This window comes from Orcinus orca, chromosome 15 (genome assembly GCF_937001465.1).
Source record: "Orcinus orca chromosome 15, mOrcOrc1.1, whole genome shotgun sequence".
Classification (NCBI taxonomy): Eukaryota; Metazoa; Chordata; class Mammalia; order Artiodactyla; family Delphinidae; genus Orcinus; species Orcinus orca.
The window spans coordinates 49,201,177-49,225,466 of NC_064573.1; the positions used below are offsets into that span (position 1 = coordinate 49,201,177).

Genomic DNA, 24,290 nt, shown 5'->3' on the forward strand with positions numbered 1-24,290 from the left:
TAAAAACTGGTTCTTTGAGAAGATAAACAGAATTGATGAACTTTTGGCGAGACTCATCAAGAAAAAGAGGGAGACGACTCAAATCAGTAAAATTAGAAATGAAAAAGGAGAAGTTACAACGGACACTGCAGAAATACAAAGCATCATAAGAGACTACTACAGGCAACTCTGTGCCAATAAAATGGACAACCTGGAAGACATGGACAAATTCTTAGAAAGGTATAAACTTCCAAGACTGAACCAGGAAGAAATAGAAAATATGAACAGACCAACCCCAGGTAATGAAATTGAAACTGTGGTTAAAAATCTTCCAACAAACAAAAGTCCAGGACCAGATGGCTTCACAGGTGAATTCTATCGAACATTTAGAGAAGAGCTAACACCCATCCTTCTGAAACTCTTCCAAATAATTGCAGAGGAAGGAACACTCCCAAACCCATTCTATGAGGCCACCATTACCCTGATACCAAAACCAGACAGAGATACTACAAAAAAAAGAAAATTACAGACCAGTATCAGTGATGAATGTATATGCAACAAAATACTAGCAAACAGGATCCAACAACACATTAGAAGGATCATACACCATGGTCAAGTGGGATTTATCCCTGGGATGCAAGGATTCTTCAGTATATGCAAATCAATCAATGTGATACACCATATTAATAAATTGAAGAATAGAAACCGTTATGATCATCTCAGTAGATGCAGGAAAAGCTTTTGACCAAATTCACCATCCATTTATGACAAAAACTCTCCAGAAAGTGGACGGAGAGGGAACCTACCTCAACATAATAAAGGCCATATATGACAAACCCACAGCAAACATCATTCTCAATGATGAAAAATTGAAAGCATTTCCTCTAAGATCACGAACAAGACAAGGATGTCCACTCTCGCCACTATTATTCAACATAATTTTGGAAGTCCTAGCCACGGCAATCAGAGAAGAAAAAGAAATAAAAGGAATCCAAATTGGACAAGAAGTAAAACTGTCACTGTTTGCAGATGACATGATACTATACATAGAGAATCCTGAAGATGCCATCAGAATACTATTAGAGCTAATCAATAAATTTAGTAAAGTTGCAGGATACAAAATTAATGCACAGAAACCTCTTATATTCCTGTACACTAACAACGAAAGGTCAGAAAGAGAAATTAAGGAAACAATCCCATTCACCGTTGCAACAAAAAGAATAAAATACCTAGGAATAAACCTATCTAAGGAGGTAAAAGTTCTGTACTCAGAAAACTATAAGACACTGATGAAAGAAATCAAAGATGACACAAACAGATGGAGAGATATACCATGGTCTTGGATTGGATGAATCAATATTGTGAAAATGACTATACTACCCAAAGCAATCTACAGATTCAATGCAATCCCTATCAAATTACCAATGGCATTTTTTACAGAAGTAGAACAAAAAATCTTAAAATTTGTGTGGAGACACAGAAGACCCCGAATAACCAAAGCAGTCTTGGGTGAAAAAAACAGAACTGGAGGAATCAGACTCCCTGACTTCAGACTATACTACAAAGCTACAGTAATCAAGATAATATGGTACTGGCACAGAAACAGAAATATAGATCAATGGAACAGGATAGAAAGCCCAGAGATAAACCCACGCACCTGCGGTCAACTTATCTATGACAAAGGAGGCAAGGATATACAATGGAGAAAAGACAGTCTCTTCAATAAGTGGTGCTGGGAAAACTGGACAGCTACGTTTAAAAGAATGAAGTTAGAACACTCCCTAATACCAAACACAAAAATAAACTCAAAATAGATTATAGACCTAAATGTAAGGCTGGATGCTATAAAACTCTTAGAGGAAAACATAAGAACACTCCTTTACATAAATCACAGCAAGATCTTTTTTGATCCACCTTGTAGAGTAATGGAAATAAAAACAAATGGGACCTAATGAAACTTAAAAGCTTTTGCAAAGCAAAGGAAACTACAAACAAGATGATAAGACAACCCTCAGAATGGGAGAAAATATTTGCAAACAAATCAACAGACAAAGGATTAATCTCCAAAATATATAAACAGCCCATGCAGCTCAATATTAAAAAACAACCCAATCCAAAAATGGGCAGAAGACCTAAATAGACATTTCTCCAAAGAAGACATACAGATGGCCAAGAAACACATGAAAAGCTGTTCAGCATCACTAATTATTAGAGAAAATGCAAATCAAAACTACAATGAGGTATCACCTCACACCAGTTAGAATGAGCATCATCAGAAAATCTGCAAACAACAAATGCTGGAGAGGGTGTTTAGGAAAGGGAACCCTCTTGCGCTCTTGGTGGGAATGTAAATTGATACAGCCACTATGGAGAACAGTATGGAGGTTCCTTAAAAAACTAAAAATAGAATTACCATATGACCCAGCAATCCTGCTAATGGGAATATACCCAGAGAAAACATGCACCCCATTGTTCACTGCAGCACTATTTACAATTGCCAGGTCATGGAAGCAACCTAAATTTCCATCGACAGACAAATGGGTAAAGAAGATGCGTTACATTTATACAAAATGGAATATTACTCAGCCATAAAAAGGAATTAAATTGGGCCATTTGGAGAGATGTGGATGGATCTGGAGACTGTCATACAGAGTGAAGTAAGTCAGAAAGAGAAAAAGAGATATCGTAAATTAATGCATATATGGGGAACCTAGAAAAAATGGTACAGATGAACTGGTTTGCAGGGCAGAAATAGAGACACAGATGTGGAGAAATAGAGACACAGATGTAGAGACACAGATGTACAGACACCAAGGGGGGAAAGTGGCGGGGGGCGGTGGTGGGATGAGTTGGGAGATTGGGATTGACATGTATTCATTAATAGGTATAAAATAGATGACTAATAAGAACCTGCTGTATAAAAAATAAAATACAAAAATTCAAAAAAAAATTACTCATATGGTCAGGCTTCACCTTAATCAGTAAGCCTCCACAGGGACTATGCTTTGCTACTTAGGTAAACACGTTAGAATTTAAATATATCTGGACCCGTGGGTCTCCAAATGAAATGATCCTCTGCTGGAGGCGTATTGGCGTGACTCATGCATTGGAGGCATAGAAGTTAAGGATGGCTCCTTATTGCCCACAGAGTAAGTCCAAGCTATGTCTCACTGTATACATAGTACTAGAAGTAACTGAGCTTTTGTTCTTAATCAACAAGTTAGTTTTTATCTCGAGGACACTGTAAATCATGTCACTGATCGTGTTTCCTTCTTTGCCTCTGAAACTAGAATGCTCAGAGATGAGCTGACAATTTGCCTCTAGCGGGTGAAAGAACTTTATGGCGTGGAATGGGATACTACCTCATTCCCGCTTCATTTTATACCCTCTTTTCCCACTGCCTGCCGTTGATCTTTATTCATCCTGAGTAGTCAGCTTCATGACTGATTCATAGCTTCATTTCCCCCCAGCCGCCCTGTCACCACTCCTTTCTCGCGTCTTCTCCTCCCACCTTACTGAATGCTCCTTCTTTCCTCCCTGCCTTGCATCATGCCGCTCCCTTATGCCTGGAACAGCTCCTCTATTGTAACTCCCTCCTCCACCCCCAGTCTTACTGCTTGTCAACTTAGCTCAGCCGTCAGTCACAATCATCTCTGGATACCCAGTCCTTCACTGTGTGAAACTGGCTGTTCCCTCCTGTGTGGCCCACTGCCCCCATCCAGACCTACGCTACTGCACCAGGAGTAATTCACTGAACTCATGTTTTCACAAAACAGTCTACCTCTGCTCGACCATGGACAGGGACCACATCTCACTGTTCTTTGAATCACCCACCATGCCTTGCACCAAATAAAGGAGGGGAAGAATGAAGTAAGCAGTATAAGATGTAGTGGACGAGTCATGATAAGAATTAAAAAATGATCATTGGACTAACTTTGCAGTATGGCAGTAATTGGTGATCTTCCCTAGAGCCCTTCAGGGGAAGGGTGGGCATAGCCTGATTATATTAGAGGGGGAAGGAGGTTGGGAGCAAGGTAGAGAGAAATAAGGGTTGGGGGAAGGGGAGAGGTGGATGAACAGGGTGAGAGAGACTAGGAGAGGGGGCAGAGAGGAAGTCAAGTTGCTACCCTTGGGGTGGAGGGGAGGGGAGGGAAATGATAAGGGTCTGTACTGCCACCTGATAGCGTGATTCTAGGGGTAAGCACAGCGCTCCTATGATTGGATGAAGGTAGTAGGTCTTCAGCTTGTGTTCAGTAAGTTTAAATCTTGTTCTGAGTAAAGTCTTTGCTTCATAGAAGTTCTTACTGCCTTACCTCTTGTTTGGTGTTTATTGTATATCTGCTTTTTGTTAAGAATTTTCTTTGGAAATGGATTAGTCCCTGTCTTATGATTTGTATCCCTTAAATATCAAACACAGTATCCTGTGCAGAGTGATGTTTAATAAATGCTTGAGTGCTTGAGGTTTTTTGCTTCAGTGCATTTTGGTTTTCATGACATCTAAATTATAAAGTAATAATGCATCTTGATTAATACTAACCAATGCAGACAGGGTTATTTTGTTTGGCTCTTTAAATTCTTAATTTTTTCATATGAAACAAACTTAAAAATGTGAAAGTGAAAAAACCACCCGATCTTCCCCCCAAGACCACTGTCACCCTCTTTGGTCCAGGTTGTGCTCATGCCACTTCCTCTGAACAACTCTTTCCTCACCTGCACCTGAGCACCATTCTCATTGTTTTGAGATTTACCTGTTGTTCCACTGTAAGCAGATAAGGTAGGGGGTCCCCAAAGAAAACGAACCAGGCATGGCTTTCTTGACATAAGAGAAGCCATTTTTAGCCTAAACCATTTTGTGATCTAAGCCTGGCCACAGTGCTTGCCCTTGAACAGGTCTCAGTAATTAATGATCTTGAGGGAACAAAATAATGCAGGAACAAACAGGACTGTTACCAGGCAAGAGAAGTTGCAGTAGCAAAGATAATAAATCAGTTGTAAAGACTCCCAGATCTGTTTTCAGTGGTAAAGATTAGCCTGAAACACTTTCTTGAGCTGTTTTACAGAATTCAAACGGCGCTCCTCTCGAGCCTGCAACCAACCACCAGATCAACTGTTGACCTTTTCTGACCCTCATGACTTCAATCAGCTAAAGCTTGGACTCTGTCAACCTTTGCCTCAATTCTCTTTTGAATTCTCCTCTGCTCAAAACCCCTTCATGAATATGCATATACTGCCCAGGCCCATTCATGAATATGCATGCACCCTTAGTGTAAAACTTCCCCAGTTTTGCTGTTGGGGAGACACTGCCTTGGGAAAGATCCCCGGTGTTCTCCTTATTTCCTGCAAGTAATAAATCCTTCTTTCTCCTACTCTTTGGCTTGGTTGTGTCTTTTTGCTTGACACCCACCAAGAGAGACAAAGCCAGTTTTCAGGTAATACCACCTCTCCTATATCCTTTCCTGATACCCCTTTGCCTACCCCAGCAAATGGACTCTTCCCCTCTTTGCCTCACCGTGCCCTAGACAAACTTCTGTCCTTTCACTGCTCTCATTTGGATAGATATCTGTTTACCTGAACCAGATCTTTCTTTAAGGCAGAATAAAATTTATTTTTTTTGCTTATATTTTAGAGTTGTAAAATGGTATCCTGATTATTTTGACTTATCACTCTGTTAAAAGTATTTTTCTATTTTATTAAGTTGCTTTTGTAATTGTGATTTTAGCAGCTGTGTATTTCATCTAATGGATGACAGTCCCCTGTTACTGGCTTTGCAGGTTGTCTTCACTTTTGGGGTTTTTTTTGGAATTTTGGAATTTATTTTTTTATACAGCAGGTTCTTATTAGTTATCCATTTTATACATATTAGTGTATATATGTCAATCCCAATCTCCCAAGTCTTCAGTTGTTTTTCATAAAATATTGTCACTGCCTGCCAAAATTGACAATGAAAAATAAATATTGCTTTAAACTTATTATTAAAATATCTCTTTCTTTGCTATATGGTATATGTCACAACAAAGCTATATTTTCAACTCTGGTAAAGTTATATTTACAGAAGATAAAAATAACTTCCGTAGCATTGAGTCTTTTCTGCAGGTAACTTACACCATTCAGACAGTCCAGAGTTCAATGTGTGTTGTCCAGCCTGCAGTGGTACTTGTCCAACAGTTGTTACTTGTGAACCTAATGTGATAAAAATAAGAGCCCATGATTTTGGCTGAATTATAGAATGCAGTTGGGGGAAAAGAAGTACTAAATAATTTTATTTCCTGAACATCTTAGCTATAATACACACTAAGCAGATGGTTGAAACTTTTATTTAAGGGAGGTTACTTGAATGGGTGTGAGTGCTTCCCTAGAGCAGAGGACGGTTGCCTGTATGGTCATCTGCTTACGGAAAGTTAGACGTTACCTGGAATTTACATTTTAATAAAAGCATAGGCATCATTTACAGTTTTCTAGAGATTGGATGGCTGCTACTGTGAACTGAAATAGGTAGAGCGTTAAACAAGTAAGCGGGCATACTTCTTAACCCCGTAGTCCTTCCTCGCCATCACCAAAGCACCCTGGAGATGCTGAAAGGAGATGAAGGATGTGAGTGTGCCTGAAAACTGTAGCGTATTGTACGCAGATAAGTTGTCCTTTTATTCCCAAACAGGCTGATGGCTCCACGCTGAATGCATAGGCAGTTGGGAATGTGGCATTTCCATCCTAAAAACACCCACCTGATAATTAGATTTTATATGGCCACTTTGGACTTCAGCTCTTGAGAATTTAAATAATATAATACCAGAAGAAGTGTTTTTTAAAGTAGTTAAAAATTACCTTTGCTTTGGTGTCTGTAGTATCAGATGTAATTTATGCTTCCCCCAAGTACAGCCACGGTAGCTTTTTCTTTATACATGAGTTTAAAAAATTGATTGTGTTTTTAAAGTTATGCTTAAGGTGCTTTGGAAGGGAAGATAAAAGTAGAAATTTATTCAGGGGGAAAACCACTGAATATAATTTCTTAAAGAATTAGGTAATCTCTGGACGTCTCTTTTAGTGTATACAATCTAACAGTGGTAAGTTTATATAATCCTATATCTGTTTCCTAAATCCACTTTAGCCTTATTGGGTGCAGGTTCTCTGAAATCCCTGAGGAGGAGTTAACAGATGGATTGTTGAAGGACAAAGTAGGCTGCTTAAGTTTCAAAGCCTGATGCGTTAAGGGAGAGATCCATTGTTACGGAAGCCTCACACCAAAGTTCAGTTCATTGACTGTGAACCTGCTCTGCCACAGATTCCGAGTCCGAACGGTCCCTGAGTAGATTGGAAGCAGTGACGGCGCACTGCTTTGAAGAGGAAGGAGAGCACCTGAGGAGTAGAAAGCACAGAATGTCCGAAGGAAAAGACTGTGGTGGTGGAGATGCTCTCTCCAATGGCATCAAAAAACACAGGTAGGATGGCCTTTAACAGTGAACGTTGCTGCCTTTTTATTATCAAGTGCATTTGCTTTTGTAAAGAAAAGTATGCGTTCTCTTCGTTTTTGCTTTTTCTCTCTATTGAATATTTATATTGCTCCATCACCTCAAGGAAGGGATTTAGCTTAAGTACTTTGTCCATTACAAGAAGAACATCATCTGTAATTGTAGGAACTAAGCACAAAACTTGGTGTTAGATACCATGGTTTTAGGGGAACATAAATCCTTCAGCTGGCGATGTAGAAAGGCTCTTCAGAAGTGCCTATTGAAAGTGATGCTGGGTTCTTCTTTTCAGCATACATCTTTTATGACTCTGCCTCCCAATGCTATTTTAGTTTCTAGTCATTTGATCTTCTTGTTGGTTTTATTGAGAATGGATGGTAATATTGCCTGCTTGTTGATACAATTTAGTTACATTTACACAAAGACTTTTATTAAGACCCAGGGTTTGTTGAACATAGCCATTTTGTACCGTCTAATAACATTAGTATTTTTTTATTTGCTTGACGATTTAGTCCTAGAGATTGTCCCAGATTAATGAGATGTTACAGACACTAGAGTTCTCTGGTTTCACACAAGTTTATAGACACAGTGCCATATGTGCATGCTGGTATTCATAGGGTACAATATTTTATCAAATTATCAGTCGAGAATAAATCCTGTTGTCATTGTAAAGAGCACTTTTGGGATAAGTAATTATTAACCATTAATTTCTACAGAATGGTTTTTTATTTAATATTTGTAGATTTGTGTAGCTCTAACCCCATTTCTGTACCATGAATCTGGCTACAATCGGTCTCAACTATTGTCCTACTGAAAAATTGTACATATCACTTCTGATGTGTATGTATCACCCCTTGTTAACAAAAAATGTTTCACTTTGTACTTATTTTGAAAAGATCAGTGAGTTTTAGGTAACTAGCTCAAACCAGAGTTTTCTTCTCTTTGGTTAGAGGGTATCTTCTAAACGTGCTCGTTGATGGCTATCTTTTGATGGAGTTTACCATTGCAGATTATGTGGCGAGCTGTGAGGGCCCTTCCTCTCTTCTGTAGTTACTGTCAGCTCCTTTATGGTCAGGGGCTAAGTTCTGTGCAGGGCATAAGGTACCTAACAGGAAACCTGTCAGGTCTCCCAATGTCTAAAAAGAAGATAGCCTTTAACCATTTAACACATACCTCGTTACAGTCTAATGAGAACACATGTGACATATGTTTGGAATGTTCAGAGATGCATAGAATCGTTAAGGTATCTGAAGGAACGCCGTGCTTCACAGATGCTGTTATAGCCTATGGCTGAGGAGGATTTCTCAGCTTTTAAGGCCCAGGAGCCCTTTTGTGTGTGTGCTGTAATGCATCATAGGAGGAGTTAGTTTGCATCTGACAGAAATTTATTATACTATATTCATACATTCTGTGTTCCCTTTTAATTAGTCAAACCCAGAATGGCACAGATGTGAACGTTAAGATGGAACCGTTCAAAATTTGGAATGAGGATAGGTCACTAAGAAAAACCGCAGTGCAACTAGATAGTGACATAACCAGAAAAGTTAAACTGATGTACAAGATGCAACTTATGAAACCTATAAATGTAATAAAATATTCTTTAGCTATTTAAAAGTGGGTAATTTAGGAAATTGTCAGCATTCAAATATGTGGAAAAACATAACAGTTTCCTATTTTAAAAAATAGGCATTATAGGAGGTTTTTTTTAAGCCTTTTTGTTTTTTCATAAAGCTCTTCTCTACACAAATAAACGGCATATGCCACATAAAATTTAAAAGTTTCATTTTGGGATAGGAGAACAGGTGGAGTATTCAATGTTATCAGGTCCCTCTTTCCTGCACCCTAAGTTGCACTGTAAGTAATCTGTGATTATAATGGGCAATTATTATATTAACATTAAGAGTAATTTGAATTAACAGTAATTTTGGTGATATTTTAGAAAAGCAAATGTATGTTGCATGGCCTGAAGTGATCATGAAATTTATTTGAGGTCTTCTGTTTTACCTTTAAAAGTCGTGTGAAATTTGTATTTGACCTTGTCATATGTTTCTGTTTTCTTGAATATTGAAAAATAATTTACTCACCACTTACTTACCTTTTCCATAAAAATCTTACCTTTCTCCCTCATCCCACATCACCACCTACCCTTGGGATATACACACTTAAATTTGGGGAGATGGGAAGAATATGGATTATAAAATTTAAAAGAGAGAAATGCGTATTTTATTTTATTTTTTTATTGAAGCAGAGTTGATTTACAGTGTTGTGGCAGTCTCTGCTGTACAGCAAAGTGACTCAGTTATACACATACAGACATTCTTTTGTTATATTCTTTTCCATTATGGTTTATCACAGGATATTGAATATAGTTCCCTGTGCTGTACATGAGAATCTTGTTGTTTATCATTTCTAAAGATATAATAGTTTGCACCTACCAACTCCAAACTCCCAGTCCATCCCGCTCTCTCCCCCTCCTCCTTGGCAACCACAAGTCTGTTCTCTATGTCCGTGATTCTTTTTCTGTTTTGTAGACAGGTTCATTTGTGCCATATTTTAGATTCCACATGTAAGTGATATCATATGGTGTTTGTCTTTCTCGTTCTGACTTACTTCGCTTAGTATGATAATCTCTAGTTGCATCCATGTCACTGCAAATGGCATTATTTCGTTCTTCTTTATGACTGAGCAGTATTCCATTGTGTATATATACCACATCCTCTTTATCCATTCATCTCTTGATGGACATTTAGGTTGTTTCCATGTTTTGGCTATTGTGAACAGTGCTGCTGTGAACATAGGGGTGCACGTATCTTTTTGAATTATAGTTTTGTCCAGGTATATTCCCAGGAATGCGATTGCTGGATCATATGGTAATTCTATTTTTAGTTTTCTGAGGAACTTCCGTGCTGTTTTCCATAGTGGCTGCACCAACTTACTTTCCCACCAACAGTGTAGGAGTGTTCCCTTTTCTCCACACCCTCTCCAGGATTTGTTATTCGTACACTTTTTAACGATGGCCATTCTGACTGCTCTGAGGTGGTACCTCATCTTCGTTTTGATTTGCACAAGAAATGCGATTTTAAAACGGGAAAAGAGAAGCCTTACAAGTTATAGTTCCTATGGAAAATATTAAATCATGGCTTAACTAATTTGCTGACAAGATAGAGCTAGGGTTTTCAACCATTGTTATTTTTTAGCCGTGGAACCATTCGTGCAACGGAAGTTTAGTATGGAAACTATTAAAACCTCACCCACCCTCAGAGACTGATGAGGGTCCCATAGAGAAGGTCTCTCCCCTCCTCCCCAGTCTCCCACTGCAGTTGGAATCACCATATCTATTTCATGTCCTTAGCCAACAAAAGTGTTTAAGCTTTACTTTCTGCAGTATGTATTATGGAGCAGCAGGTTTCCCCCAGACTCTGTTTCTGTTCCTGTTGAATGTGTCAGCACAAGAGTACCTAGGAGAGTGCCTGCCACATGGGAAACACTCAGTAGAAATGACCTCTTTTAACTCTGCTTACTCTCCTTCTCCTCAAAAATGATTTGATTTGCTCTAAAGAACCTCTGCCCTCTTGTTTCCTTTTCTACCCCATTATCATAGGGTGACATCATGGGGTGCAGTTTGAAAAATCTCTGACCCAGAGAATCATAAGCTATAATGTCATATTAATTTAATATAAAACCAACTATGCCAGACTAATTGAGTTTACTTGTATGATAATTAAAATACAGATATTATGGATCTTTAATCCATCCTATGTGATAATTACCAACAAAATAATTCTTCTGTTAATGAACTAGGTAAATTAAGTCATCTCTTAAAAGTTTGGGCTAAGGGAACTGAGTTCTCTTCTCACTCTGAAAATCTTGTAATTGCTAACTGAAATCTTGAAAAAATGGTTTTTCTACCTTAGTGAAGTTCAGAAAACTTCTGCAATGTCTTTTAATATGATGAGACCTAGGAAAAAGGTGTTTTATGTTTTTCATTCACTCTGAGTTATTGATGTGCCGTGTACTCTGCTGGCCAATGACCTTTACTGTGGAGCTGTACATGTCTTTGGGCTTTTAGGTTTAGTTGTAGAGAAATATCAATAGAAGGCATTAGGATTTTATTTAAGACCTAGAACCAGAAACACTGCAGAGGTAGAGAATATACAAAATAAATGCGCCATTCTGTTGGCACGTCTTTCTTTTTTTTTCTGGAAAAGACATTCAGTTGCTTTGTGGAACGTTAGCCTTCACCGTACTGGTCAGGTTTATGTTGACAGGGCTTCTTGTCATCTCGGTGCTCTGTATTCCATAGGATCGGTTCTCTGCCCTTGGACCTAATTTATTACATTTATCCTGAGCTCTCATCTTTTAACTTTTTAGCAGTTTGACCCAAGTTGTAATTGGGGAAGATGTTGATATTTATCTCATCTGGACGTATACTGTATCAATAAAAGATACTCGTGTAGAACAGATTAGTCGGAATCTGAAATGTTGGAGCCATGCTATGATTCTATAAATTGTATTCCCAATATTAATAGATTAAAAGAGAAAAAGCATATGATCATCCTAAGAGATAAAGAAAAAACACTCAGTGAATTTAAACAGTCACTCCTGATTAATATAAATGTCTTAGCAAATCACAAATAGAAGAGAACCTCTTTAATCTGGTTAAAAGTTGCAACAAATAGGGCTTCCCTGGTGGCACAGTGGTTGAGAGTCCGCCTACCGAAGCAGGGGACACGGGTTCGTGCCCCGGTCCGGGAAGATCCCACATGCTGCGGAGCGGCTGGGCCCGTGAGCCATGGCCGCTGAGCCTGCGCGTCTGGAGCCTGTGCTCCGCAACGGGAGAGGCCACAACAGTGAGAGGCCCGCGTTGCAACAAATAAATACTTGATAATGAGATATTAAAAACAGTTCTTCTACTGTCATGAATAAGACAAGGATGCTTGCCATCATCTTTTCTGTTCATCATTGTTTGGAGGCCATACGCAGAGACATAACACACCCCTGAAATTTAGAAATAAAGCCGTAGATGTTTACAGACAAATTATTATAGTTAGAAAGTTTGGCAAGGTTGCTTTTATATAAAATCAACTAACTACATTCCTGTGCACCATCAACGGACAGAAACTGCGATTAAAACTGGGGGGGAAGAGATTTTACAGTAGCTATTAAAAAGTCACTTACCTAGGAATAAATCTTAGCCAAAAAAGTGTAACAATAAAACTTACTGAAAGATATAACACTTATCAAGAAGGAAGAGTGTCATAAATATGATTTGCCAAATTCATCTGTAGACTTGGTGTACTTTTAATTAAAATTGCAAGTCCTTTTCCTTGGAAGTTGAAAATGGATTCTGAAATATATCTTTAAGCACAAGGGCTTTGAAGAGCCAAGATACCTCTCAGGAACCTGGTTTGGGGGAGGGAAGGCATTTGCCTGACCAAATGTCAAGATTGATTGCAAATCTTTAGTGCAGAATTGTCCTGCAGGCAAGACTAACCTGAAGAATGGAAGTAAAAGGTCCCAAGACTCAGACATATAAGGAAACCTGGTGTATGTAACAGAGGCAACATAGCAGATCAGGGAGGGAAGGAACAGACTGTTAGGTCAGTGGTGCTGGGAGAATCATTTAATACAGAAAAAATTTTTTAAAGGAAATGGACCTCTATTTCATAAATATAAATTAAATTCTAGATGAACCAAACACAAATGTGAAAAGGCAAAACTTAATAAAACTTTCACAAGAAAATATAAAAATATCTTTGCAGTTTTAAAATAGGGAAGGGTTTCTTACAACAGAAATGTGATAACGACTAAGTTTTATCTGACTGTAATTAACGTACTTGTTCTTGATGTGTTTACTTGAATAAAAGCCTTGCATTCTTTCATAAATGTGACTAAGAATCTTAAAGGTTTAGTTTGCTGAAATGGTAGATTATGACTCCAGGTGCTCGCTTAGTTTACCCTTTGTTTATCCTTCATGACTGCTTTAGAATTGAATTATTAGGTGACCAAATAACAGCTGTCTTCTGTGTGTGAAGAATATACTGACAAGTTGAAGTCAAACAAAAAAGGTTGAGAATATAAGCTAAGACAGTATCTTCCAAGAAGTAGGATTATATTGAGAAAATGTTGTTAGTTGTAAATAAAAATCACTCTGACTACATGTGACACCCATCTCCCCCCAGAAATGCATCTGGAGATCCCTTGACCAGTAAGAGGGAGTGCCAGCTCAGCAGGTGGGGGCTAGTCAGTCAGCAAAGAGTTCAAAGGATAATGTGAAACGATAAGCAAAAACCTTATCTAGGAGTAACAAGCTGGTAGGCTGCGGGTCACTTCGGGTATGTCAGGAAGGGAGGAAAAAGGTGGTTTGAGTCTAGATTCATAATAATTATCTTCACAAAATGAAGTGGACTTGCTGAACTTACTGCCAGGAAAGACTAGGAAAACGGAGGCGTCTTTCTATAGAATTCACCTCTTCCCGCCCAAGTTTTAAAAGCGGATGGAAGAGGAGGTGCTCTTTTGGAAGCAGGGGCCAAGGCCTGTCTCCTGATCTTGCCTCTGACCCCTAAAACACTTCTTTGGGGCCTGGGGCTCTTTAAAACACGGTTGGAAAAACACAGACTCTTTCGAGCTTAGCATTCTGTAAGCAGATGATGGTGAGATGCACTTTCACCTGACTCCGAGGGCTCATTCTATCTATTCTAGGTCAGTGGTTTTCAGGGGCAAACAAGAGCAGATTTCCAGGGCAGCTATAATCTGTAAAGATATGCTTGAATGAACAAACTAGCAAACAGCTACTGAATTTGTTGTTTGCCTAGTGTATGAAGAAAAATAAAGAATATGTTTTCAGGCATATAATCCCATTTTTCAACTTCCATGCAAATTTTCAAACATGCATACAAATAGGATAATATAATGAGCTCTTCATACCCATCATTCATCTTCAACATTTATCGCGTGTGCAACTTTATTTCATCTGCAGACCTCCTCCATCTCCCATCCCCCCATAATATAAAAAATTATTTTTAAAATTATATCAAATCCAAGATATATTGTTTCATTTGTATATATCTTTAAAACACTGGGACTTGTATTTTTTAATTAAAAAAATTTTTTATTGGAGTATAGTTGATTTCCAATGTTATGTTAGTTTCAGGTGTACAGCAGAGTGAATCAGTTACACATGTATCCACTCCTTTTCAGATACTTTTCCCATGTAGGCCATTACAGAGTATTGAATAGAGTTCCCTGTGCTGTACAGTAGGTTCTTATTAGTTACCTGTTTTACATATGGTAGTATGTATATGTTAATCCCAGTCTCCCAATTTATCTCCCCCACAACCCCCTGGAAAGCGTAAGTTTGTTTTCTACATCTGTAACTATTTCTGTTTTGTAGGTAAGTTCATTTGTACCATTTTTTTAAGATTCCACATATAAGCGATATCATATGGTATTTGTCTTTGTCTGTCTGACTTACATCACTCAGTATGACAATCTCTAAGTCCACCCATGTTGCTGCAAATAGCATTATTTCATTGTTTTTTTTTGTTTGTTTTTTGTTTTTTTTTGCGGTACACGGGCCTCTCCCGTTGCGGAGCACAGGCTCCGGACGTTCAGGCTCAGCGGCCATGGCTCATGGGCCCAGCCGCTCCACTGCATGTGGGATCCTCCTGGACTGGGGCACAAACCCGTGTCCCCTGCATCGGCAGGTGGACTTTCAACCACTGCGCCACCAGGGAAGCCCCGTTCTTTTTTCTTTTTTGAATTTTATTTTATTTTTTTATACAGCAGGTTCTTATTAGTTATCTATTTTATACATACTAGTGTATACATGTCAATCCCAATCTCCCATTTCATCCCACTACCACCACCACCCCCCAGCCACTTCCCCCCCTTGGTGTCCATACGTTTGTTCCCTACGTCTGTGTCTCTGTTTCTGCCCTGCAAACCAGTTCATCTGTACCATTTTTCTAGGTTCCACATTTATGCATTAATATACGATATTTGTTTTTCTCTTTCTGACTTACTTCACTCTGTATGACAGTCTCTAGATCCATCCACATCTCTACAAGTGGCCCAATTTCGTTCCTTTTTATGGCGGAGTAATATTCCATTGTATATATGTACCACATCTTCTTTAGCCATTCGTCTGTCGATGGGCATTTAGGTTGCTTCCATGTCCTGGCTATTGTAAATGGTGCTGCAGAGAACATCAGAGTGCATGTGTCTTTTCGAATTATGGTTTTCTTTGGATGTATGCCCCTGAGTGAGATTGCTGGATCATATGGTAGCTCTATTTTTAGTTTTTTAAGGAATCTCCATACTGTCTCCACAGGGACTGCATCAATTCACATTCCCACCAGCAGTGTAGCAGGGTTCTCTTTTCTTCACACCCTCTCCAGCATGTATTGTTTGTAGATTTTTTGATGATGGCCATTCTGACTGGTGTGAGGTGGTAGATACCTCATTGTAGTTTTGATTTGCATTTCTCTAATGATTAGTGACGTTGAGCATCTTTTCATGTGCTCTTTAGCCATCTGTATGTCTTTGGAGAAATGTCTATTTAGCTCTTCCACCCATTTTTTGATTTGGTTGTTTGTTTTTTTCATGTTGAGCTGCATGAGCTGTTTGTGTATTTTGGAGATTAATCCCTTGTTGGTTGCTTCATTTGCAAATATTTTCTCCCACTCTGAGGGTTGTCTTTTCCTCTTGTTTATGGTTTCCTTTGCTTTGCAAAAGCTTTTAAGTTTCATTAGGTCCTATTTGTTTATTTTTGTTTTTATTTTCATTAGGAGGTGGATCAAAAAAGATCTTGCAGTGATTTATGTCAGAGTGTTCTGCCTATATTTTCCTCTAAGAGTTTTATAGTATCTGGCCTTCATTTAGGTCTTTAATCCATTTTAAAACACTGGACCTTTTATTTTCTAAAACCATAGTCCCATTATCACACCTAAAAAATAGTGTGTTGTCATCAAATATTTAGTCAGTATTCACATTTCCCTGTTTGTCTCATAAATGTCACTTAGTTAATTGGGTCTAAAATGTCATTTAAGGGAATTCCCTGGTGGTCCCGTGGCTAGGACTCCAAACTTTCACTGCCGAGGACGTGGGTTCAACCCCTGGTCAGGGAACTAAGATCCTGCAAGCCACATGGCATGACCAAAAGAAAGAAAGAAAAAAAGTCATTTAATAATAAAAATCCAGAAGGTCTGCATACTACATTTGGTTTATATGTCTCTTAAGTCTTAAGAGATTAAAAAATGTTTAGCTCTCCTCTCCTCATCCTCATTTTTTCCTTACCATTTATTTGTGGAAGAAACCTGGTCATTTGTGCTGTAGAATAATCCACAGTCTGGATGTTGCTGGTTTGCATTCCCATGGTGGCATTTAACATAATCTTTAACTCCTGAATTTCCTGTAAACTGATGGTTATATAGAGAGGCTCAGTCAGATTTAGGTTTGAATTGTTTGGCACGAAGTACTTTGTACGTACACTTACCGAAGGTGTGCCTCCCGTTACATCCATTGGGGGCATATGATATCAGATTTTCCTTCTTTTGTAATGTTGAGATTGATTCCTGGGTTCAGGCAGTGTCAGTCTGATACAGCCATGATAATGCTGCCCAACAGCCTTGAGCCTAATGATTTTAGCAGCCATTGTTGATCAGTGTCTACATCGTCATTTTAATATGGGCTGCAAAATGGTCATATTACATTTCTGTCATTCCTTCTACTTTTATTAGCTAGAATCCTTTTGTAAAGAAAAAAGTTCCCATTACCTCTTTTCAGAATATGTTGGTTCCCTAACATCCTTTGAAGATGGTATAGGAACACACGAATTGGATTGTTTAAATCTATTATAATTATTTTTTCCCATCTTTGGTCAGAGGAAGCCCCTCTATGTTGGCTTCTGTGTCCTTTTGACAGGACCCCACGTGGGTTTTTCTGTTGTTTCAGGTATAATCCAGTGGCCTTTGATAGCTGCCTTGCTTTCTGATACAGAGAGATGTTTCAGGTTTATCTGGTATATTTCCTGCCCCAGACCTAGAATCAGCTATTTCTCTAAAAAGCCACTTATCATTTTAGTGAGCAATTATATTTAGATTTTTTTTTTATTTTAGTGGGAAATAATATTTAGATATAACAATCTGGGTAGTAAGGATGTTCACTGATAGCAAGTTGGCCATGGTTTCAGTCCTTTTCATTGGATAGAGGTATAAAAATCACTGGTCCTTTTTTTTAAGGGAAAATGTTTCATACCCATATATTTCCAGTTGAAATTCTGGATTATGGGGTTTTTCCCTTAATTCCTTTGATTTTTATTTCATGGTTCCTAATGACATTAATATAGTTACATATTTGCCTTATTCTACTATTTTTGTTTCACAGACACATACACTCATACACAAATACTGGTACTAACAGCATGATTGTTGATAAGAGTTTTCAGTTTCTTTTTAGTTCCTTTTATCCTTTTAATATATTCCATCTGGGATGTACAGTCTATGGTGTGTTTGAAGGTCACTTGCAGTGGTTCCCTTCTGTGTGGTTAAACGAACTTGTTAAACAGGTAGGTTCATTTGTTTCACTTGCATTCAAGTTTTAGGGATTCCCTTTTGACTTAATGTACAATATTTACATGACTTCAAAGTCAAAAATACAAAACAAGGTATATTTAGAAAAATCCAGTTTCTTGTTCCCTCGACATTGTTTCCATCCTTCCCCAAAGGTAACTATTTTTATAATCTTTCCAGTTTTTGTTTTTAATATAAGCAATACAAAGATCTATTCATATTCCCTTGTTTTTTATAAAAGACCCTTACAACCTTGCTTTTTTATCTGCTTAATGTATGCTAATTCCAGTTCTTTTGGTCTCATGTGTTTTGACATGAGTCAACTGGGTGTTTCTTCAGCAACCCTTGAAAAAATACATGTGTGTGTGTTTAGAGATGATTCTCTTTTAGAAAAATATTTAATTGGTGATTCATTCATGTGGTTCAAAATTCAGAAATGTAATAGGGTATATTTTGCAAATTTTAACTCCCACTTTTTAAACTAGCCACTCCTCTTCCTTTCCCCAAATGCAACCGTTATTACATACAATATTGTTCACACTAATGATGGAAAATGCATGCATACAACTCTTGCCTTTGCTTTTTAAAAACATATATGTACCAAATTATTTATTCAACAAATATATTTTGAGCCCCTATTAATGCCACATTCTATTCAAGGTGCTGAGGTTACAATCATGAACAAGCCAAGCCCCTATTCTTATGGAGTGTCCATTTCTGAAATGAGGAGGGTTGAGCATCTTTTTGTATGTTTAAGATCGATTTGTATTTCTTTTTCTGTGAATTGCTAATACTTCTTGCCCATTTTTCTCTAGGAATGTTGAACTTACCAATTTTCAGCTGTTCTATAATATATCATTACTAGCTTTTTGTATGTGATATGAGTTGAAAATATTTTTTCCAGATTTGTCAAAAGGGAAGATAATTCTTAGAAAAACCTGTAATTCCTACCACATAGCAGGTAATTACCACATAATTCTTACCACCATATGCTCTTTGAAAAAAAATATAAGTGAACTAGAAAAGTGTCGTTATTAAGAGCTACTTGGGTTTGAATCCCATATCTACCATGTTCCTGACCTTAAGCAAGTAATAATCATTTTGAAACCCAACTTCTTCTTCTGTAAAATGGGTGTAATAATAGGACCCACCTTGTTGGCTTGTGGTGATAATTAAATGAAATAATCTATACAAAGGAGTCATAGTGATTTTAACTCATTAAATCTCAGGTGCTGTTATAAGTAGAAAATTGATAAACCTTAAGCAAAAGTGAGTAAATGGAATTGTTTTCTTTCTTTTAACTCATAAGAAAAGGTCTTTGGATGGGTTTTAGAAGTTTACTTTGGCCTTTGAAACTGAAATTTGGGTAACAGGTAGCTGAAATGAAAGTGTTCATTTTGGAATACGATTATTTTCTTTTGAATAAAAAATAAGGAAAACTGTCTCCTATGGTTGATTTGCATTATATCTTATAAGGACATTTCATAATATTGGTTACATTGAAACATAGTTTTTCTTTTCATGAAGGTTACAAAGGTGTGGCCGGCCTCCGAGAAGCTGGCTGTAAGCTTATGTTGTCAGAAGTATAAACAAGAGGTGACTAGAGCCTTGAAGCTCTGTTATTCATTCCTTAGTCCCTTGATACTACTTTGCCCATGCAAAGGTCTCATTACTTCTCCTTTCAATCCCTAGGCTTTTTGAATCTCTTAGGTAAATATCCAATTTCTATTTCAAGTTTGCTTTATATGGACTTATAATCCTCAGTATGTCAAAATGAAGAAGTTGTTCAATATTTAATAAAACGTACATTCTTGCTTGGCGTCTTGCTCTGTTTGAAGATGTACCGTCCTTCCCTTCTACACACATGAACACAAGGTTTTGAGTGCCTGGGAAATATCTACCAGTATAGCTTAGTCTTTTAATGGTCTGTCTTACTGTGTTTACTCTGCCCATTTCTTCATTACAATAATTCATAGATTGGGCATCTTGATTTCTGATGACCTGTGGGATCTGGTCTGTACAAATACATTGAAGTGTCTCCCATTGGAGCCGTGCCAACCTGAATTTTGGCTGAAGGAGAAACTGCCTCAGGGGGCATAGAGTTCTTCAGTATTGTTTGCTGCGCTTGTTAACACAGGAGGATTTTCCTCTTTCAGAAAACACCATATATAATAAATAAGGATTTACAAGATAGAAATTAGGGAAGTGATGGTTTTTAAAACATAAAGATACTTTGTTTGCCTTGTACCTTTAAAATCTTCAGAAAATTCGGTTTCTACACCACTGTTTCCAAAACACATGCATTGTTTGTAGAATGGGGTAGATCCTAATCGTGGGCTACAGCCTGCTGTTGAGTCGTGTTGGTGTAGCACCACCCTCAGTCAGGATTTGAAATCTGAGCGTGAGCTGCCATTCTGCCATAGAGGGTATCCTCAGAGCCAATTCCTTGTTATTCTGGAAGTGACTCATGTTAATGATACATCCTGGTTCTCAAGCAGGAAGCATTGCCTCTGCATCTGACAAATGTGGAAAACGTAGGTGACTGTCACTACGTCTGTTATGATGTATGGGGGAAGGTGAGGTGACTTGTGCAAGAGCAGGGTACAGCCAGCTTTTAGGAAGAGGTAAGAGATGGAGTCTCGTGTCCTACCAGTGCCAGAGTAAACTAGCGTGCTTCCCGGGCTGTAAGAGAGCACAGTTGACGCAGTGAACAGTTCTCAGCAAAACAGACTTCTGTGGGTGAACCAAGTAGAGAGTTTATAACCATAGATTCTTCACAGTATTGTTTTGCTTTCGTGCTTTGGTGTTTGGGGTCTTTGAATGCCTTAAAGATATTGTGAAAAATTCTAGTAGGTGAAGGTGTACCACGATCATAAGACAGTGGGGAGCCATCAGCATAATGCACTTTGCTTCTGCGTCTGGTTCTGGCTCTGTGACTTAGTATAACTGTTGGCTTTGGTCAGCATTTAGCCTGTCCGCGCTTCATCTTTGACGCAAGCAACACCCCACGAAAGCACAGTCCAGTAGCAAGATGCTAGAACCTAGGTCTGACTGGTCGCTAAAGCCGCTGTCTTCTGACTGTACCATGTTAACTTCAGATGCAGAGCTCTTTACAATATTATGCATAATATTAATGGCTACAGTTTACACTTGGATTATAAATTGATGTCTGTAAGATACTTTAACAAACTCCATAGCTTTTGATTCTCAAAATATCTCTGAGTTACAGGTAGGGCAGATATTATATCCTCAGTTTTACAAATGAAGACATTGAAGCACAGAAAGTTTAATCGACTCGCCCAAGATCACTTAGCAAGTAAGTGATAGAACCTGCATGCAAGCCACATATTCTGAGTTCAGAGCCTCCATTCTTTTCTTAAAATCTAGAATCTTCATAGATATTTAGAATAACAGAGATTTCTATTCCTAGACAAATTCCTAGATTTATATGCTGAATGTAAAACAATTTGTCCTAGCTTTTAAATAATGCAATTCCATTTGTTTCTTTTATGTAATAATTTACAGAGAATTAACATCATAGTCCCAAAGCATTTATTAAGCACCCATCCGCTGGGCTCAGAGCTAGGCACTATTATTAATTAAAGTGAACATGGAACTTGTTTTCTGGGTCTTTATACATTTCCACTTGTATTAACAGGAACACACAAAAGAACACACGAACACGTTGAAAGTTCTGCCAATTTCAAAAAGATACGGGATAAAAATTTCCCTTCCTATAATCTCCATGGTCTACCAACTTCCTACCAAAGCAGAATACTCTAAAGGATGTGGGAATGATTAAAGGTGTCATGTTTTCATGGAAATTATTTGTTTCTCCTCGATAACTGTGCATTCTTTTATTATTAGAGAAGAACAAGAGTTTGCGCTGTTTTCCTTCAGGATTATGATTGACATTATATTATGGGAAAGAACAAAAAAATCTCAGAAGGTGAGGTACACTACTTCAATGTGATTGTCGTGTTTTAGGACACTGTGTAATCTTCACTAGCAGAAGAAACCTTCTTAGGAAAGAGGAAGAATGCTCTTCTTTGCAGTACAGATATTTCATTATGATCAGAGCAATCGGAAAGGAAAAAAGAAGGGAAACTGACATATATGTCAAATAACACCCATGGAGGTATTGTGCGTCACAGAGCAGGAAGGAACCAGAAATTCAGCTCTCCCTAGAAGTTCTAACCCTCTGATGATAAGCAGTCAAAAAGATCTCAGATCATTTTAAAAGGAAGTTAAATCAGGCTATTGATCTGCCTAAAGCAGATCACAAACAGTTATATGCGTTCTAGAAAAACGGGTGTGGTTTAAAGGGAAATACCTGTAAAATTTCAGAGTCACAGAAAGAGGCCAAGTGGTGTTTGCAGAGGGACACGTCTGTCGTTCAGTACATCTCTGCTTTTCTTTGTGTCTTCTCTTGTTAACTGTGTTTTGCATAGTCCCCAGGCTCTTGTTTCGGGGACCTGAAGTCCTTGACTGCAGTGTTCCAGGTGACATGTAGCCTGTTAGACATAGCCTCGCTCCAGAGTTGTGTTCAGGGATCAGCCGTTGCCGTCAAGCACTCAAATCTACTCCAGGGTCTCGCCACACCTCGCACTGCCTACTGCCAGACTCCCGATCCAGCTGGAGCACATCCAGGTTCCAAGACAGGACATTTCCTAGTGTAGAGTCCAAGAAATTTCTGTTGTAGTCAGGAAAGGCTTCTTTCCCCTTTCCTGCCAACAAAATTACTAGCAGTAAAACAGCTTCAGGCTCTTTCTGGAATGTGGGAGGTGTTAGTGGAAGATTTGTGCTCACCACCTCTATTCCTCTCTGCTCCTTAGCTGTCCACACTGCAAGAGGCTTAGGTCAGCCTTCAGGTGAGACAGGGAGGAAGAAACTGGCTCTGACCTGTACTGCACACAGCCTGCATTTCGTCAGTGTTATCGGTCATTAAGACCACTTCCTTTAGGTCAAGATGACCTTACCATGATCTGCTCTCTTCACTTCGGTTAGTTTACATCTCTTCCAGCCCCCCATTGCATGAAGTCTTAGTTATTCTTTTTTTTTTTTTTTTTTCTTTTTGCGATACGCGGGCCTCTCACTGTTGTGGCCTCTCCTGTTGCGGAGCACAGGCTCTGGACGCGCAGGCTCAGCGGCCATGGCTCGCGGGCCCAGCCGCCCCACGGCACGTGGGATCTTCCTGGACCGGGGCTCGAACCCATGTCCCCTGCATCGGTAGGCGGTAGGCGGACTCTCAAGTACTGCGCCACCAGGGAAGCCCTTAGTTATTCTTTGAGATAAGGGTGAGAAAAGAATACACACCCTGCCCCTAGGTTAAGTAAGGTCTGCCTTTCTGTGTCCTGCCTTCTTCCCAACTGTGCTGAACACCATGAAGTAGGCTTGAAGTGAGGAAATCCTGCTGCCCAAAGGGACAGCTTCTCTTTAAGCTGAAGGACTTGGTTCCTGGGTATGTTTTCATCAGTCCATGTTGGCTTGGATGATGATTCTGTAGGCTTTCCTCTTAATCCAGTAATGGTAATAAACTAACAAGAATAGGAAGTAAATTTACTGTTTTACTGAAGTTGGACAGTGAATTTAAATTTTAGAAAGCCAATTTGAAGAGCAATTTGAAATTCTGAATATGCATTTTTAACTTATTAAAATCAAAACAAGTAATACCTCTTATAAAACAAGGACACATAATCACCTTAATCTCTTTGCTGTGTAGAGCCAGATTTATTAAGCAATAATCATAGGCTTTTTATAATTTGAGATCAAAAGGAAAAATTATCTTTAAAATATACAGCAAAATCAGATAGTAATATCAGATAATTACATCAAGTTATCACAGTAAGCTTAAAATAGGAAACGAAGTTATTGGATTTTTAAAAGATGCATAGTACCTAAAAAGGCATCTGACTAGTCTTAGAGATCTCATCTTAGACTTTACTGACCTGCTCCCAAGACCCGGACTCATTTCAGTTGAAGAGATGTAGGAGCAGGTTAAATACCCGGCTGTCCAGCTAACCCCATCACCCGCATGTCTGACTCAGCCCTAAGTTAGGTACTGGTTCTGTCAGGCTTCAGATGGCCTCCTGGGTACGCAGGGAGAACTTGCAATTCCTCCGAATTCAAGCCTGGAAGTTGGTGGAAGGTACGTTACAGTATCAGTCATGCAAGAAAAGAGATGTAAGTGATATGTTCCCTTTTTAAGGCCCGTCCAAGTTTGCTTCTGTTGAAATGGGGATAGTAGATTTTAGGGATTTAGTTGTATAGGTATATT

General features: G+C 38.6%; 1 protein-coding gene across 6 annotated transcripts in view; it reads left to right on the forward strand.

Moving 5' to 3' along the window:
- OSBPL1A (oxysterol binding protein like 1A) overlaps window positions 1-24,290 on the forward strand; it is a 213,516-nt gene that overhangs the window by 135,650 nt on the left and 53,576 nt on the right. For all 6 annotated transcript variants that reach the window (XM_033435290.2, XM_004273743.3, XM_049697555.1 and 3 more), the window contains one exon: window positions 7,259-7,415. In XM_033435290.2, the coding sequence (XP_033291181.1) occupies window positions 7,259-7,415 (157 nt within the window). The remainder of the gene's footprint in view (window positions 1-7,258; window positions 7,416-24,290) is intronic.